Source organism: Canis lupus, chromosome 3, assembly GCF_048164855.1.
Source record: "Canis lupus baileyi chromosome 3, mCanLup2.hap1, whole genome shotgun sequence".
Taxonomy (NCBI): Eukaryota; Metazoa; Chordata; class Mammalia; order Carnivora; family Canidae; genus Canis; species Canis lupus.
Genome location: NC_132840.1, coordinates 50987246 through 51004431, shown reverse-complemented (window position 1 = coordinate 51004431; position 17186 = coordinate 50987246). Strand labels below are relative to the sequence as shown.

The 17186-nt window shown below is 51.2% G+C and overlaps 1 protein-coding gene across 1 annotated transcript in view; it reads left to right on the top strand.

The window, feature by feature from the left end:
- HS3ST3B1 (heparan sulfate-glucosamine 3-sulfotransferase 3B1) overlaps window positions 1–16469 on the top strand; it is a 42788-nt gene extending 26319 nt beyond the window's left edge. The window contains exon 2 of the mRNA XM_072821063.1: window positions 12526–16469. Within this exon, the coding sequence (XP_072677164.1) occupies window positions 12526–13144 (619 nt within the window). The 3' untranslated portion in view covers window positions 13145–16469. The remainder of the gene's footprint in view (window positions 1–12525) is intronic.
- The last annotated feature ends 717 nt before the right edge of the window (window positions 16470–17186 follow it).

The window sequence follows — 17186 nt, the reverse complement described above, 5'->3', positions numbered from 1 at the left end:
CCTTGTGGGCCTTGCTGGGTCGGGCAAGAGAACGCTTTGTCTAGAAGCAAAGAATTGCCAGCGATTTTAAGACTCACCCAGTCAAGCAGGAAACTCCCAGAGAGTTTCATCGAATGTAAAAAGTCACGATGAGACGCACTCACACGGAAGCGTTGCTTCAGCCTCTGGCACGTTCCATCTTTCCTGTCTCTGGACATGAAAGGCTCAAGCAAGGGGGGCTCTGTAATCTCTAACAAATTAATTGATTCTTTATTAAAAAGAAGAAGAAGAGGAAGAGGAAGAAGAAGAAAGAAGAGGAAGAAGAAGAAAAAGGTTGACCATGACAATGGATGGCTGAGAATTTGGGAGGTTGGATGTTTCACCTGCTGAAAATGGACTCTGGTGAACTTCGATATTTCCCAAGCTGAGAATCCCAACACGAGTGTGGGGGGGGACTTGGGTGGGTGTCCTTGCAGTTTCCATTGGCAGTGCCTTTCCCCTGATGTCCTGGAGAGACCCCTTCCAGGCCGCCTCCAGCCCTGGGTCACACCAACAAGGAAGAAGCACGGCCTGGTGACGCTAAGGGGTGTACGATAAGAATCAGCATTTTTTTCCTTTGTCAGCATTTCTCTAAGTGCCTAGGCTCCCCTGGATGTTCTCTCTGGGTGGAATGTCCTCCTTTTCCTCTCTACAATGTCCCTGAGCTATTTAAAGCCTGTGATAAGGGAAGTTTATTTGTACTCATTTCCCTTTAGTTTAGGCCTCACTTAAACTTCTGTCTCAGAATCTTTATTGACCTCATTCACTTTATACGGTTTCACTTGATCACCATAAAATGGGGTTCTGTTTGTTGAGTAGAAGGGAAGCGGAGAGCAGGATGGAGCCGTTGTCCTGAACTTAAGTCAAGGGTTGAGTGCGATTTCTCTGGTCCCAAAACCCTACCGGCCGCACACCAAGGAGGCAGGAAGGTAACGGATGACATCAAGTCTTCACTCCGTAGATCTGGTTTCGGCCAGCTGGGTTGTTTCTTTACATCAGCCTCAGGGGGACCCCTGCCCCTGAACTGTGGCTGTTCTGCTCCTTGTAAGCGTCATCCTCTGCTGTGTTAAAAAGAAAAAGAGAGAGAGAGAGAGAGAGAGAGCAGGACGCCTGGGTGGCTCAGTGGTTGAACATCAGCCTTCTGCTCAGGTCGTGATCCTGGGGTCCTGGGATTGAGTCCCCACAGGGAGCCTGCCTCTCCCTCTGCCTGTGTCTCTGCTTCTCTCTCTCTGTGTCTCTCATGAATAAATAGAATCTTTTTTAAAAAAAGAGAGAGGGAATCCTTCCAGGTAGGTTTATTCCTATTAAAGAAATATTCCTGCTTCTTTTCCCATTCTTCTTTGGCTTGGAGCATCACATTCATTCAGTCAAGTCAACCCAAAAAGTGCTTGATGTTCCTTTGTGCCCAATGTTCCTAGCCAGCCCCCCCAGCCCCCCCCCCCCGCCCCCGCAAAGGTCCCAACTTGAGATCATAGCGCAAGTGAAGAATGAAAGGAAGCCAACACTCCTTCAAATACTTGTTTAGTTGTTTGTTTGTTCTAAAGATTTTAAGTAATGTGTACACCCAGCATGGGGCTTGAGCTCACCTCAGGCCAAGAGCCGCGAGCTCCATCGACTGAGTCAGCCGGGCACCCCTCAAATACTTGTTTTTTCACATGAACTTTTGAATTTGAGAACCAGTTTGGTGTTTGTCTTTAGCAGTATTTCCCTAGAAACACCCCTAGTATCTAAGGGTATCTAGGGCTGTATGTATCCAGATACTAGATACCCCTAGTATCTCCTTGGGCATCTGCCAGAGGAGATAGGGTGGGATTCATTCCACATTATCCTTGGGCAGGGTTTTCCTGCTTTAAGGGGCTACTCACCTGCAAGCTACATTTGACTTTATTTTTAATTTTTTTGTAAACTAAGCAGGACAGTATTTCCATTTTAGAGATGAAGCAAGACAGCTCAGAGATGATAGGCATCTTGCCGGAGACCACACAGCCTGGCCTTGAACTCTGCTTTTCGTTCTCCTCCACCAGGTACCAGGCTACTTACTTAGGAAGTGGGTGCATAGATTTAGGGAGTGTTTATCATTGGCCTCTGATTTATATCCTAGGGGTTGGTCTATGCTGGCGCCCCACCACCACCACCCGGGTGCAGTTTATGCATATTAAGAATCATCAAGATAACTAGAGGTTCTACTTCACCCCTGCCACCTTGGGCCAAACACTGCTGGCCGGGAGAGGAGCTGTTAGAGGGGTGGTATGGGGAAGGTGGGTAGTAGAGGGGTCATCTTCTAGAATCTCAGCACGGAAAGAACATCCTCTTAGACCAACCCATTCACTTTTTTTTTTTTTTAATGTTATTTATTTATTCATGAGAGACACAGAGAGAGAGGGAGGCAGAGACACAGGCAGAGGGAGAAACAGGCTCCCTGTGGGGAGGAGCCCCATGCGAGACTCGATCCCAGGATCTGGGATCACCACCTGAGCCGAAGGCAGACCCTCAACCACTGAGCCACCCAGGTGTCCCCCAGCCCGTTCACGTTTATAAGAGGGAAACTGAGCCTGAAGCTTTGAGGGCCTGTCCAGGGCCTGAGGCTCCTGTCGGGGGCAAGGCAGGGACCGGAACCCAGGGCTCTGACCCAGCACCAGAAGGCCCCCTCCCTGGCCCCGCGTGTCCTCTCCCAGCCTCCCTGTGGGGGGTAGTGATTTTCCTCTGATCTCTGATCTCTGATCTCTGGGCCTGGCCGAGCCGAGTGCTTCAGAAGCTCCAGAAGCTCGTGGTGGAGGCCTGTTTCCAGACTTGGGCAGCGGTTGCCCCAGGTCGTCCCTGCCCCGGGAAAGGAGCCTGCGACAGTGTCCCAGCCCCAGGGACGGGCGGCCAGCCCGGCTCCACACGGGGGATCCCCGAAGCAGGAGCCGGGATGCTGGAACTCCGGGGCTTCCAGCGCGTCCTGCTCTCCTTTCCGCATCCTCTGCTCTGCCTCCCACCGCCCAGCCGCCCCGGGGCAGGGCTGAAACTTACTTTCTAAAAAGTCTGCTTTCCCAGAAAAGTCTTTTTGTTTCTAAGGATCAAAAATTGTGTGTGTGTTTCCGGGAAATGGGACGCAGATGACTCCGATTTCACAGGATCGGTCCCCAGCACACAGTGAGGTCCAGTAAACTCGAGCAATGCCCCGGAGAGCTCATCACAAAGGGCTATTAGCTTTTAATTGAAACCCTCCCTCCCCCCCCCACCCCACCCCACCCCCAGCCCCTTCCAGGAACAGGAACTCAGGCCTTTGTGAAGCGAGGCTTCTGCCAAAATAAAAGGCATCTTGAGTCGACCCAGAGGAGTGAGATGCTCTTTTGCGTCCCACCCCCTTATGGCATTCAGGGGGCTTTTCATTTTCTGAGCAGTATTGAAATTCTAGGACAATGGAGGCCAAATCCTTGTAGTGGGGGTTGGGGGCCGGGGGTGGAGGAAGAAGAGGGGAGGGTTGGGAGAGGAGGTCTGGGGGAGGCTAGCCTTTGTTAGCTTTTTTTTTCCCTTTTCTACCCATTACATAAAATAAAATAAAATAAAATAAAATAAAATAAAATAAAATAAAATAAAATAAAATGCCCTGGGTGAAGGGGGTGGAGGGGAAGGCCCAGTAAACTTTATCATGAATAATGACATCACTTCCGGCAGGACATCCCCATCCAGCTTTGGGGGGAGAGACCCTGAGAACAACAGACTGTTTACAATTTCATTTTAAATTATTTTTAAACCCTCCCTGAGGAGTTCTTTGATATGCAAACAGTCTCTCTCCACACACACCCCCCCCCACAATGGAGATAATTATTTATGGAGATGCGGCTCTTTGAAGGGGAGGTCTATCGGGTGGGCTTTGAGCTTCCAGAGGACAGGAAGAAGGTTCCAGATAAGGAGGGGCCAGGCTGATAGGGATCTTGCTCCCACCCCTCCTCCCTCCAGGGGAAGAAAGCGCCTTTAAAGAAGAAACTTCCCCAGAGTGACAACCTCTTAGTTCGAGGCTCACCGGAGTCTCCAGCATTGGCCACAGTCAGGGTTTCCAGAAGTTCTTTCCTGGTCTCTCTGTAGGAGAGTAAAGGGGAGGGATAGGCTGCAGCTCGTGTGAGTGAGTGAGTGAGTGTGTGTGTGTGTGTGTGTGTGTGTGTGTATGAGTGAGAGAGAGAGACAGACAGACAGACCCCCGGAGGTGCACTGTGATTTATATGGTCGCAAGGTAGCAAGACACCAGGGAGGTTTCTGGGGTGCTGGATATTTAGGGTTGGTAGCCAGGCCTTCAGAGAAGGTAAGAAGGGCCTTGCCCCACACTTGTCAACCACACAAACAGCAGTGATCAGGGCTGTGATGACCCTGGGGCCTACTCTTTCTTGCCCCTGGGTTTTTCTATTGAAAATGCTTTTATTATTTTTTAAAGATTCTATCTATCTGTCTGTCTGTCTGTCTATCTATCTATTCATTCATGAGAGACCCAGAGAGAGAGAGAGAGAGGCAGAGACACAGACAGAGGGAGAAGCAGGCTCCATGCAGGGAGGACTCTATCCCAGGACCCAGGGATCAGGCCCTGAGCCAAAGGCAGACGTTCAACCACTGAGCCACCCTGGTGCCCTTGAAAATGCTTTAATTAAGCCTTAGGCCTCAGGTACCAAGTGCCCACGGAAACCTCGGAGAGACCACCCCCTCCCTGCAACCTGCCAGCAACTTTTCCCTCCAGAACTTGTCTGGCTTGCTCCCCTCCCCTCCCCACCCCCAGGTGCCCTTCTTGCCCCTTCAAGCTGGCTTCCCAGTGATGGGAAGACTGAGGCACTCAGCACTGAGCCTGAGATAAAGCCCTCAGCTTCCCTCTCCCAGGCCCTGGCTCCCTCACTTCCTTCCGTTGGGAGTAGAGGGGCCAGGGCAGCCCCAGCTCCGCCAGAGGGGTGCAGAGCAGTTGAGACACTCCAGTGACCCAGGATGTCCTTTCATAAAATAAGAGGGTTTTTTTACATGTATTTTAAAGGCAGAAAGCTCCATATTTTCATCCCTTGTCTTGCATGTCTTCGGTGAAGCTTGTGACCTTCTAGAAGTCTCAGTTTTCCTTAGGACTTCGATTTTCCTTTTATTCTGGGGGGTTGGGAGTGGTGGTGGGGAGTGAAGGGCCAAGCTGCTGTGCTCCTTGCACCCCAGGAAGAGCCCTCAGCTCAGAGGGGAGATGAAGCATAGAAGGGCGGTGGCGAGAAGGGGACACCCAGGGTCGTGGCCCAGGCTGGGGCGGGTGAGAGGCTGGACCCCCCCGCCCCGCCCCAGGAGAAATCCACAGTCCACAAAAAAAGAAGCCAAAGACATCTCAGTGTTGTGATTATTGTTGTGGCTTGAAGTACATTTTATTTTTGAGACCAGTTTGGAATTTTGGTGCAAAATTGAGGGGAAGGGGCCTGGACTTGCTCGTGGTTGTACGCCTCCCCCACCCCCACCCCCACACAGGTGCAGGTGTGCCCCCACTACACACATCGCCCATCAACGAGGGACATTTCTTACAAGTGATGAAACCTGCCTGAACATGTCACAGCATCCCGGGTCACTCTTGGCGTGCATGGGCCTGGACAAACACATGATGGTCCTGTATCCACCTTCTTGGTACCAATGCAGACAATTTTCGCTGCCCGAAAATCCTGGGTGCTCCCCATCGGCTCCATGTCCCGTCTCCCCCATCTCTGCCGATCCCAGTGCTGTCCAGTTCAGCTGCTGATGGCCTGTGGGTTCATCAGGGGGCCTTCTGCTTGCTTTTACCTTATGAAGGTGACATCCTGTGTTTCCTAGATGAGGGGGGGCATCTTGGGAGTTCAGAAAATGTGGGGTATTTCTACAACCAAGTGAGGACATCATTCTCCCAATGGGGGAAGAGAAAGGGGCAGGCCACATGTTCGAGGCTCTCCCTGGGTTTTCTTCCGTCTGGGTGGGAGCCGGGCCCTCCCCACGCACTATGGCTTGCAGCTTTGTCTCCTCTCCATGCCTTCACTCGCATCTGCTGTGCACAAACGTCTCCGGCATCTGCTTGACTTTGCTGAGGTTACATCCATTTCGATAATCTGCCTTTTTATTGTTGTGTCATTTGCCAGTTCAGACAAGAAGTTCAGTTGCCGGACCAGGGGAGCCAGGGATGTCACGCCCGAGGAGACAAAGAAACCGGGGAAGGAGAATGAGGGCCTTGTCACAATTCTCGGGCTTTTGAGGGCTTCTCTGGTGCAGCCGAATTTCCTGCTTCTTGAGGCCTGAGGGTGTGTTTTTAATTGTCTGTCGGCTTTTAGCAGGGACACAGGACAGCCAGGCCGAGACTGGGGATGTGCATTTGTGAACTCTGCTTCTCCTGCCCTGACCTCCAACCCCCTGGGGCTTGGAGGGAAGGTGACTCTGCAGGTGGCGTGGTGGCCTCCTCCACTGTCTGGCGCAGACCCAGGCAGACAGGTATCCCTGAGTCCTGGGGCTGGAGATTCTAAATCCTCATACCTGATTGGGGCCGCCCTCCTTACCTTATCACGATGAGAAAAGCCAGAAAGGGCCCAGCGGTGATTTTTTGACATACTTCATCTTGGTTTCATGGGTTTTTTGGGGTGTTCTTTTATTTTTGTCTTAAAATTTTTATTTATTCATGAGAGACACAGGCGGAGGGAGGAGCAGGCTCCCTGTGGGGAGCCCAAATGTGGGACTCGATCCCAGGACCCCAAGATCACGACCCGAGCCAAAGGCAGATGCTCAACCACTGAGCCACCCAGGTGCCCTATGTTTTTGTTTTTAAGAGGAGAGATGTTGAGTTCATTCGAAGCCACAAGCTTTGGCACAAGCATCCGTCAGGCCTTCCGGTTAGCTGTGCTGTCCTTCACCGGGTTCCCTCTCTTCTGTTGACGTCAGCTAATGCTATCTGACTTGTGCTGCTGCGGGTCAGGCCTTATCTCCCTCTGGTTCTTCCAGTTTGCCTCTTGCCCCACTGGTAGCCTGGTTTGTGTTCAGTGACTCACTCTGAGCGTGCATCTCCGTGCACACGTGCATTTAGGGGCTCGAACCTCCTTTCCTTCTCTTTGCAGTAAACCTGGACCATATTTTATTTGCTGTGATCATGGTAACTCTCTGCAGGATGGAAGCTGTCAGGTGGAACCCTTGCTGGCTCTGGGACCGAGTCCGCTTTCCTCGGAAGGTATGGGACCCCCTAGACTCACCCTAAGCCTGTGACACAGACACGAAGTCTCAGAGTCGCTGAAGGACTTCATTTGGTTCGCAGTATTGTTTGAGGGGAAAGGAGTTTTTGGACCATGTGGCTGTCTGTCCCCTCACATGGTGTCTCCACGGAGGTGGCCAAGTGTGTGACATGTATATGACAGGTTCCGCAGGTTTCACTGAACACTGATTTCCGACCCTGGCTGCACATGAAAACCATCTAAGCAATTGCCACGTTGGGGCCCCCTGCGCCGGGGGCCTCATTCGGGGGGTGGTCTGTGATGAAGCCCGGGCTTTTAGTTCAGAGCCCTCCGTGAGCCTAGTACGCCACCAGGATGTAACCAGCCACCCCAGAGGTGGCACCTGGCTTTCTCATGAATATCCACAAATAAGTCGAAAGCCTGCCATACCCCCTCCAGACCCACCCAGGGCTTAGGCCCAGCTCTTTGGGGTCCCTGATGGTCCCAGAAGATCACTGTGCTTGGCGTTGCTGGATTTGGACGGCTGACATGCCTGCCTTGCCTCTTCAGTTTCATTAAAGAAGTGGGGTCCTGTCTGCTTTCTGGGGTGGGTGATCCTAAGAGATCCAGGGCGTCTTAGGCTCGTCCGGAGGGCAGTTCTCACAGCTGCGAGCCTATGTCTTCCTCAGATTGGCACCTGAGACGCTCTCCACGGGTGGCTCAGTGGTTGAGCATCTGCCTTCAACTCAGGGCATGATCCCGGGGTCCTGGGATCGAGTCCCACATCGGGCTCCCCACAAGGAGCCTGCTTGTATCTCTGCCTCTCTCCTCTCTGTGTGTCTCTCACGAATAAATAAGTAAAATCTTTGAAATAAAAAATTTTTTTTAAATAAATTAAATTTGAAAAAATTAAAGAAAAGTTCTCTCAACCCGCATTGGCATCAGGAGCACCCGATGGGGATAAGGTTTCCTTGCCTGCCCACCTAATAAAAAGGGAAGGAGGGCCCGGGGCTGCTGGAGGGGAAGAGCTGTGCCCACAGTCGCTAATATCCCATATCCCGGGCAGCTCCCTGCCAGAGAATGGGAACCTTGGAGGTCTATTGTTTTGAAATCTGACTCATATTTGAACAATTAACGATCGCAGTCATCTGGTTCTAGCACTGAAATACCTATTATTAAGATCCTAATCTATGGGCGAGAAAAAAAAAATACAGGTGTCTATTTAAAGGGAGGACAGGTGTGTGTGGCTCCGGGTGCTCTTCGTCGTGTGCAGCAGAATCGGGAGGGCGAGGGGTGGAGGGGAGGCCGCGGAGGGCCCACGGGCCGGCCTAGCCGTCCACCTGCCGCCCCGACCGGCCCCCCTCTCCCCTTGGGCCGGATTCTTCCTTAGTAAATTGGGGATTGCAGGCCCCACCTCAAAGGCTCGCTGCGAGGATTAAATCAGATAATGCACGTGGAAGTTTCTCCAAGCGCCGTATAATTATGAGCTGTGACGAGCAGTTTGAGAAACTGGCTTTCATAATGAGCCGCTCAATTAAGCTGCAGCCTCTCTGCTTGGCCCCCGGGAGGCCCGCCTGGGGCTGGAGGGGCCGCGGGGCTGCTGCGAGGGGCTCGCGGGCCCCACTCGAGGGGTCTTGGCCTCCGCCGGGTCCTCGTCCTTTCTTCTTGGAACCACTCGTGCCCAGAGGGGTTTGAGTGTTGGGCCGGGGCGCCACGCTGGGAGGAGGAAGAGAATGGGAAAGGCTTTTGCTCCTCTGTTTGCACATTTATATCTGCTGTGGATAAAGATCACTTATTAGAGAATATATGTTTTATGATGAGAACGTGTATCTGGTGGATATAATTAGAGACCTGAAAATTAGGGGCACCTGGGTGGCTCAGCGGTTGAGCGTCTGCGTTCAGCTCAGGTCGTGATCCCGGTCCCGGGATCGAGTCCCGCATGGGGATCCATCCCCCTCCTCCCCGCCTCTCCCTGCAGGGAGCCTACTTCTCCCTCTGCCTGTGTCTCTGCCTCTCTCGTGAAAAAATAAATAAAATCTTTAAAAAAGAGAGAGAACTGAAAATTAATTTATCACTCATTTTTAAGAGTCCGTGTTTTGCGACACCCATCGCTATAGGCAGCTCTTTAAGGAATATAATTACTAAATTATATAATATATATAATTTATTATATGTTATATATAATTACTAAAGTATATTCCTTAAAATATATAAATTATATTCCTTATAAATTATTAAATTATACTAAAAATAAGGAACCGTGACATTGTAGATATTGAATAGTGTTTGCCTTCAAATGCATGTTTAAGAATTAGAGAATGAAACAAGAAGGAAGCAGCCGAAGGGGGAAGGGGAGGACCCATCTGCAGGCTCCCAGAAGGTTCGGTGCCAGGGCTCCCCACCCAGTTCCCAAGCTGTGTTCCCACCGAGTGGCTATTGGCTCTGTCTGAGCGCAGTGCCCACCATGGAAAAACCCCTGGAAGCCAGCAAAGGGGGGTTCGGGAGGCACCTCAGGAACGATGGGGAAACCCAGGTGTGCGTCTTCCCCATCAGCCACTGGTTGCAAGCACGCACTCCGAGGGGAGAGCCTCCCAAAGCCTCCAGCGGGCACGGGCTGCATGGTCTCATCACAGCAGGAGCCCCCTGGCTGTCATTTGCACAGTCACAGAAAGTCCTGGGGCCATGCACTGCTTTCTGACATGTGTGCAAGTTCCAGACCATCCTGGGGGGAGGGCTCCCTTTGGAGCTGGCACCCAGAATGGCTTGGGTGCCCATAAGCCGTCAAGCTCAGGAAATCTGTCCGCAGTTCAGGAAATCTTTCTTTGTGGCCAAGGAGGCTTTGCCTTCAGACTGGAGGACAGTGAGTCTCCCCCGTTTCCTTTTTACCAGGTCTCTCGTGTGCTCACTCATTGCCCGGGGCCCAGCGAGCCACTGAGGGTTTACTGCCAGGCCTTTCTTGAAGGACAGGGAGGAGAGGGAGAGGGAGAAGCAGAGAACCCGACATGGGGCTCGATCCCAGGACCCTGAGATCATGAGATCCAGGACCCTCGGATCAGGACCTGAGCCGAAGGCAGACCCTTAACCGGCTGAGCCCCCCGCAGGCGCCCCTTGATAACATGTTCTTGACTCCAGCTAGCGACCGGCTCAGTACCAAGGCTGGCGGAACAGTCCTCTCGAAACCCTAGGTGGTGGGCATCATCATTTGGCCCATGGTTCAGATGAGTAAACTGAGGTACACACAGGTAAGATGACCTATCCAGGGTGACACACCATCCATCAGCGGGGCTGTGGAAAGTCGAACCTGGCAGCCTGACTTCAAAGCCCTACCTGAGGACAGACCCCCCCACCCCCACCCCTACCTCTCTGTCTTGGCCCTGAAGAACTTTGGGGGTTAGATTTCCTTTCATAGTGGTGGTAGCACGTGGGTCCTGAATGTTCAGCCGGTGGCAGATGGCTTAACGCAGGGGAAAAAAAAAAAAAAAAAAAACGCTTGGACTTTTATCAGACTCGACCTGCTTTTGGGTGAAATGCAAAATCTGTTGAGCGCCAGGAACTCTCTCTAATCCTCGCTCACATTAGCCCGATGACACGGCTACATTCACCTAAGTGGGTAATGGGCAAAGTGGGTCAATCCAGCTTTAGCTTAAGCAGGGGACGGCTGTGGTGCTGCGAGGCCGTCCTTTAGGGAGAACCTTCTCGCTCTGGTTTGCTGTGGAGGGAGCTCTTGCAGCGTGGGGCCCTTTCAGCCTCGTGCAATAGAGCACTTGGTATCATCATTTCACAAACGTGCTCAGGACCGGAGATGTGGTCTCGGGAGATGAGGGGTGGCTCGAAGCTGGAACTTGAGAATGTCCTATTGAGAGGTAAATATTTGGTCAGAAATGATGTGGGGGGGCGGGGAGAAATGATGTGGAAATTGTCTTTTTTTATTATTATTAATTTCCGGGCCTGTAGAGAAAGCAGTCAGAAATCACTTTCGAAGTTAATGGAAGATTGTGCATCTGTGCCCGAAACTTAATCACCAGTACACACACACACATGCCCAACTGTGTCCTACCATGTGCTCTAAACTGGATCGAATACGGTTAACGCTGATCACCACCGTCCTCCTAGGTGATCGTTTCTAGAGAGCATCCGTTAACAGACCAGGTGTCCAGCATGTTCCAAGCATACGATGATCATTATTTTACTCCTCGTTAATCTTCCGTGACAAGGAGGTGTACTGTCTCTTATGTTTTCACAGGTGAGGAAAGGGAGGCCCAGAGAAGTTAAGACAGGTATTCGAGGTGACCCAGCTTAAATGTGACAAAGCCAGGATTTGAACCCCGGGCAGTCAGATGTCTGAGCCCACTTCCCTTAGCAGTTAGGCTGAAAGGCCCTGGCTTTGCAGACCTCACAACAACTGAATGCGGCAGGTGGACACTCTTCCCATTTCCCATGATTGAACGCTCAAGTTCAGAGAGCAAATAGGGCACAACCTTCCACGTCCGTTTATGTTGTCCGTGGGAACTGCCACCACGAAATTGCTTTCTGGCGCCAAGGTCGTGGCCTGCACCCCACCTCCACCCCAGCTCCTAACAGTTTTGTCTGCATACTTTGGTTTGAATGAATGCCGTGATAGCAATCATACGAGTCTTTTTTTGTTGTTTGTTATGGAATCTAAAGTATTTCTGAAAGCTTCTAGGGTTGGGTCTTGGGGATTTCCTCCTGGCAAGTTTGTATCGGTTTATGGTTCCATCTGATTTCACCTGGTTTTTAGGCTGCCATGTGCGTGCGTGTGTGTGTGGTGGCCTTGGGGTGTGCTTTTCTGCAGTAAAGGCATTTTTGCCAGTGGTCGCTGTGCTGAAGCGGGTACCACACGGCAGGGCCGGGAGGACATCTCCCTTCCCGGGCCCAGGCTTGGTGAACATGTGAGGGCAGGGTTGTGAGGACGCATGAGCAGTAAAATCTCTGGGAGCCCCAGGTGTCAGAAGGGGTCATATCCAGAAGCCAAGAGCCCATGTTCTGACATCAGATGCTTGGGGCAGGGGTACCTGGTGACTCAGGTCTTGATCCTGGGGCCAAGTCCCTCATCGGGGTCCCTGCAGGGAGCCTGTTTCTCCCTCTGCTTGTGTTTCTACCCCTCTGTATGTCTCTCATGAGTAAATAAATAAAATCTTAAAAAAAAAAAAAAGATGCTGGGGGCAGTCAAAAGCTGGACACCTGAAAAAATAAATTTCATTTGCATTTCTTCCCTCTTTCTACCACCGTCCCCCTCTAATAAGAGTGAGCCAGGATGCAAAGTGTTGCCATTGACACATGTGCCCAAAAGAGGTGTGACACCTTCTGAGCTGAGTTTGCTCTGCTTGCTTCCCCCCAGGGACCTGATGCCGAGGACCCTGGACGGGCAGATCACCATGGAGAAGACGCCCAGTTACTTTGTCACCCGCGAGGCGCCCGCGCGCATCTCGGCCATGTCCAAGGACACCAAGCTCATCGTGGTGGTGCGGGACCCGGTGACCAGGGCCATCTCGGACTACACGCAGACGCTGTCCAAGCGGCCCGACATCCCCACCTTCGAGAGCCTGACGTTCAAGAACCGCTCGACGGGCCTCATCGACACGTCGTGGAGCGCCATCCAGATCGGCATCTACGCCAAGCACCTGGAGCACTGGCTGCGCCACTTTCCGCTCGGCCAGATGCTCTTCGTGAGCGGGGAGCGGCTCATCAGCGACCCGGCCGGCGAGCTGGGCCGCGTGCAGGACTTCCTGGGCCTCAAGAGGATCATCACCGACAAGCACTTCTACTTCAACAAGACCAAGGGCTTCCCGTGCCTCAAGAAGGCCGAGGGCAGCAGCAAGCCCCACTGCCTGGGCAAGACCAAGGGCAGGACCCACCCCGACATCGACCGCGACGTGGTGCGCAGGCTGCGCGACTTCTACAGGCCCTTCAACTTGAAGTTCTACCAGATGACCGGCCAGGACTTCGGCTGGGACTGATGGCCCCCGCGGCCCTGGGACCTCCCAACCTGGCTTACATATCCAGAGAGATTATATGTATGTAAAATGTACAGAAATCTATTTTATAATAATTTATTTTTAATTCATAAGCAATTAATTCACTAAGCTGCCTAGCCACACTCTGTAGAGAGTTAGCCTCATGCTCTGTGAACATTCCAAAGTGTTTGCATCTTTTCTTTCCCTCACGATGGATGGTGCTTCCATTTCTTTTTGTGTTTTGTTTTGGAGTTTGTTTTTTGTTTTTTGTTTTTGGGGTTTTTTTGCCCCTCCCCCGTTCTATTTAAAAAAAGAAGAAAAGCACAACTTGAGATTTTGGTTGTTACGGGTATGCAGCCTTCGATCGCTGTCTGAATTCACTTGCCATCTCCTCGGGTCTTGGGTCTTGGGTCTTGGGTCTTGTGCCCAGCTTCTTTCCCTCATTGGAACACCCAACTGCCCCCAGCAATGTGGCTCTCTGAAGGGTCCTGTGGCACATCGCAGCCTCCTGCCTGGGTGTCGACATGTCCAAAGATGTAGACGCCAGGCCCCAGGGCTAGGCATTCCCCCCGCCCTCCCCGCGCCCCCCTGATTGTGCCCAGCTCACAGGGGCAGGGAAGTCACTACCTTTGCAAGGATACGCGCTTCCTATCTGGAGTCGGCATCCCAGGGTCCATGGACTGCAGTTTTTAATTTCAAAAGATGGCCTCTGCATCTTCTGCCCCAGTCCCTAGTTCATTAAGCAGCTTGAAGTGTATGCAGGTGTTCTTGCCCCGTCTTGCCCAGGTCACATGTGTGAGACACTTGGGTGCTGCTTTAGACCTAAAGACGACCTCTCATTTGCACGAGTGCACCACGCTCGGTTCTCCAGGCAGACAGTTCTGCTTCGACACACCAAAGAATCCCCTAGGCTAGCAGAAGCACCGGCACAAACCCACGGGGGCCAGGGATCAGGACCCACAGGGGTCAGGTGCATCCCACACCATCAGAGTCCCCCACTTAAGGTGCTGCTGGGTGCCGAGCCAGCCCACGTGGGGCACATCCCAGTAGAGTGAGCACCTCATTGGGCAGAAAAGACAAAGAGTACCAGAAAGACAGGCAGTCCGTCAGAAGAAGAGGGTACCTGGCTCGTTGCTTGATGTCTGGAGCTCTCCTCGAAATTCCTGGCTCATCGCCGATGGGCAGCACAGTCTGTAGCCAATAGCCAGACAGCAAGAACCAAGTGTGGCTCTGGCACAGACAGGCTGGGAAAAGAAAGCTGGCCCATGTTACCTGAAGGCGGCCGAGCTGACCCTTGTGAAGATGTTTGAGCTAGATCCCCAGCAGGAAGGCTGCCAGCGTAGCCACTGTGGATGCAGATTGCTCTCCCCACCCCTCCCAGTTGAGAGAGCCCTTGGAGATTATTTTTGATGACTGGCCTGTGGCCGTCGGGGAACCATATAGCAAGATGACACAATGAACATCCTCACTCTATCCCGTTTTCTTAAACCAGAATGCTTCTCCCCTAAAAGAGTTTTCATTCGAGTTGCTAGTTTGAGCAAGGCATGTGTGAGGAGATACACACATCATCCAGATGGTTGGGGTGTGCTATTTGCAAAGACCCTTTTGCACATTGGATGGGGATAACTTGCCCGACAGAGCAAGAGAACACGCATGAAAAGAGAGAGAAAATCCTTCATCTCTCCAAACTGAGGTCACTGGTCTGTGAGTGATGTCCTGTTGGTAATCTGGTTTGCATCTGCCCACACGTGTGTCAGCCCAGACGATGACTAGCGCACACCAAGCAGCAAAACGATCATCGAGGATGGGCACGGGGCGCTCTGTGCATTCATTCCTGAGATACTCCGTTCATTTCAGAGCTGAAGTCCCAGCCTCTCCCAAGTGGTGCTCAAGCGCCCACCGAACCCTGCTCCGCCCGCCTTCTGGCCACTTCGGTGCCCCGGCACGGCTCATGCTGTAGGATTGCAGAAATTCAGAGGAGGGTGTGCGACAAAGCAGTAGGAAGGCTTGCACACATTTTTCCTTCCCCTCTGGGTCCCCGTCTTCTTTCCAAGCGGGACAGTTTTGATTAAGTTGTTTATCCCCTGCCTTGCAAGGGAAACAGGAAGTCTTCCGATAGAAGAAGGGTCACTGAGTCATGAACACTGAAGTGAGTCAAGATTCTATTCTGGGTCAAATCCTTGAATCCAAGCAGATGTTGGTCATTAGCAAGGACGGACCAGTGCACGTTTTTCTGTAGAAGACAAATAAATGAAAGCTGCCGTGCATCTCTTCGTAGGGGCCTGATAGCTTACAGTTCCTGACCCTTCCAGACGCGACATCTGCCCGGCGGATACACCCCATCATATGATAGTTATTATAGGAGCCCGAGCACACACATGTTCCTCCTGCCGAAGGTAAGCGACGGGTACAATTCAGCCTTGAGTTCCTGTTCTAGCAATCTCCAAGGCCACCAGCTCGAGTCCTTAGCTGCTAGAAGACAAACACCCAGTTCACGTTTTGGCACTTTGTCCCAGGGCACGCGTGGGTTTCTTTTTTTCCCAATTTACAGGAAAAGCTCTGATAATACTCTGGGGAGGGGGATGGTTCTTGATTCCTCTCCATTTTCATTTGCTCGTTAAAAAACAAAAAGATTAGCAAACAAAAATTGGAGGTTTTCATGGTCCTGGTGTTTGTGCTGTAGTCTGGTAACCTGACGGGTGGTCCCTGGAAAGCTATTTTAGGTATAGTGATGGAATAATAAATACTTAATTTGGATGATGGAGGAAGGGACATGGTCTCTTTCGTGGGATTTTTCTTTGGAAGTCATTTTGAGTGACGGATATATACTATTGGATCTTTGGAGAAATCATTTCAGACCTTTGGAGAAATATTTCAGGCCAGGATATTTATAAGAAAGGAAAATGGAAGGTTCCAGTAGACTAGAAATACTTTTAGCGTGTATCTCAAATGCTGACACAGACATCTGTGTCATTTACGCTGACACAGACATCCGTGTCATTTTTCTTTTCCAGTTTCTCAAGAAGGAAGGTCAATGAAACCGAAAAGGTGTGGTTAGAATTCTTTTTTTCACTTTCGTAACATTAATTTATGACTGCGTTCGTTCAGCCCAGTAATCTGAGAAATACTGTGCAAATTCTAGCAAGTGTGTCTTCTATAACCTGGATGTTAGAATAGCCAATATGTACAAAAAGATTAAATCAAGTATTTTGTCCTATGTATAACACAAATTACTTTTACACAGAGAAAGATGTTTCTAGGAAAAAGAAATTCTGGTAATTCATACTATTTCTTTGTATGAACAAATAAAATTTATTTTACCAACTTGTGGGTGCTTTCCAGTTTTCTTGTGTGTTGCGGATGGACAAGGGAGTGCTGGATGATTCTGAAACTCATCACATGCCTGCACATGCACATGCACAGTCATTCTGAGGGCAGGTTGATCTTGTCGATTTCCAAATGGAACCAACCTGCAAATACTGGGGGCAGATTTTTTGTAAATGACTCTGAAGGTTATGAGATCATGGGAAGGGCCCTGCCCCCGCCGGAGGAGCATTCATGCCACCTCTAGAACACCAGGACCACCATGTGCTACAGGTCTTCAGAGCCTCAGGCTCCGGCCAGGGTGGTGGTGGGAGCTGCCACCGAGTATGACAAAGCAGAACATGGATACAAGCTGGGTGATTTGGGTGATGGTAGCAGCCCCTCCTCACATACACAGTTGCATGGAGATCCTTATCCTTGAAACAGTAGAAAAAATATTTAGACAAGACAATGTTTCCATATCCTGAGCCCATAGTAAGAGACCTGTTTTGTTTTGTTAAGATTTTATTTATTTTTTCATAAGAGACACAGGCAGAGGGAGAAGCAGGCTCCCTGCGGGGAGCCCGATGCAGGACTTGATCCTAGGACCCCGGGATCATGACGTGAGCCTGAGGCAGACGCTCAACCACTGAGCCACCCAAGGCGCCCCAAGACCTGTTTCTTTTGTCATGACGTACCCTCTGCATCATGATGATTATTTATGGTCTTAAACATTTGATTC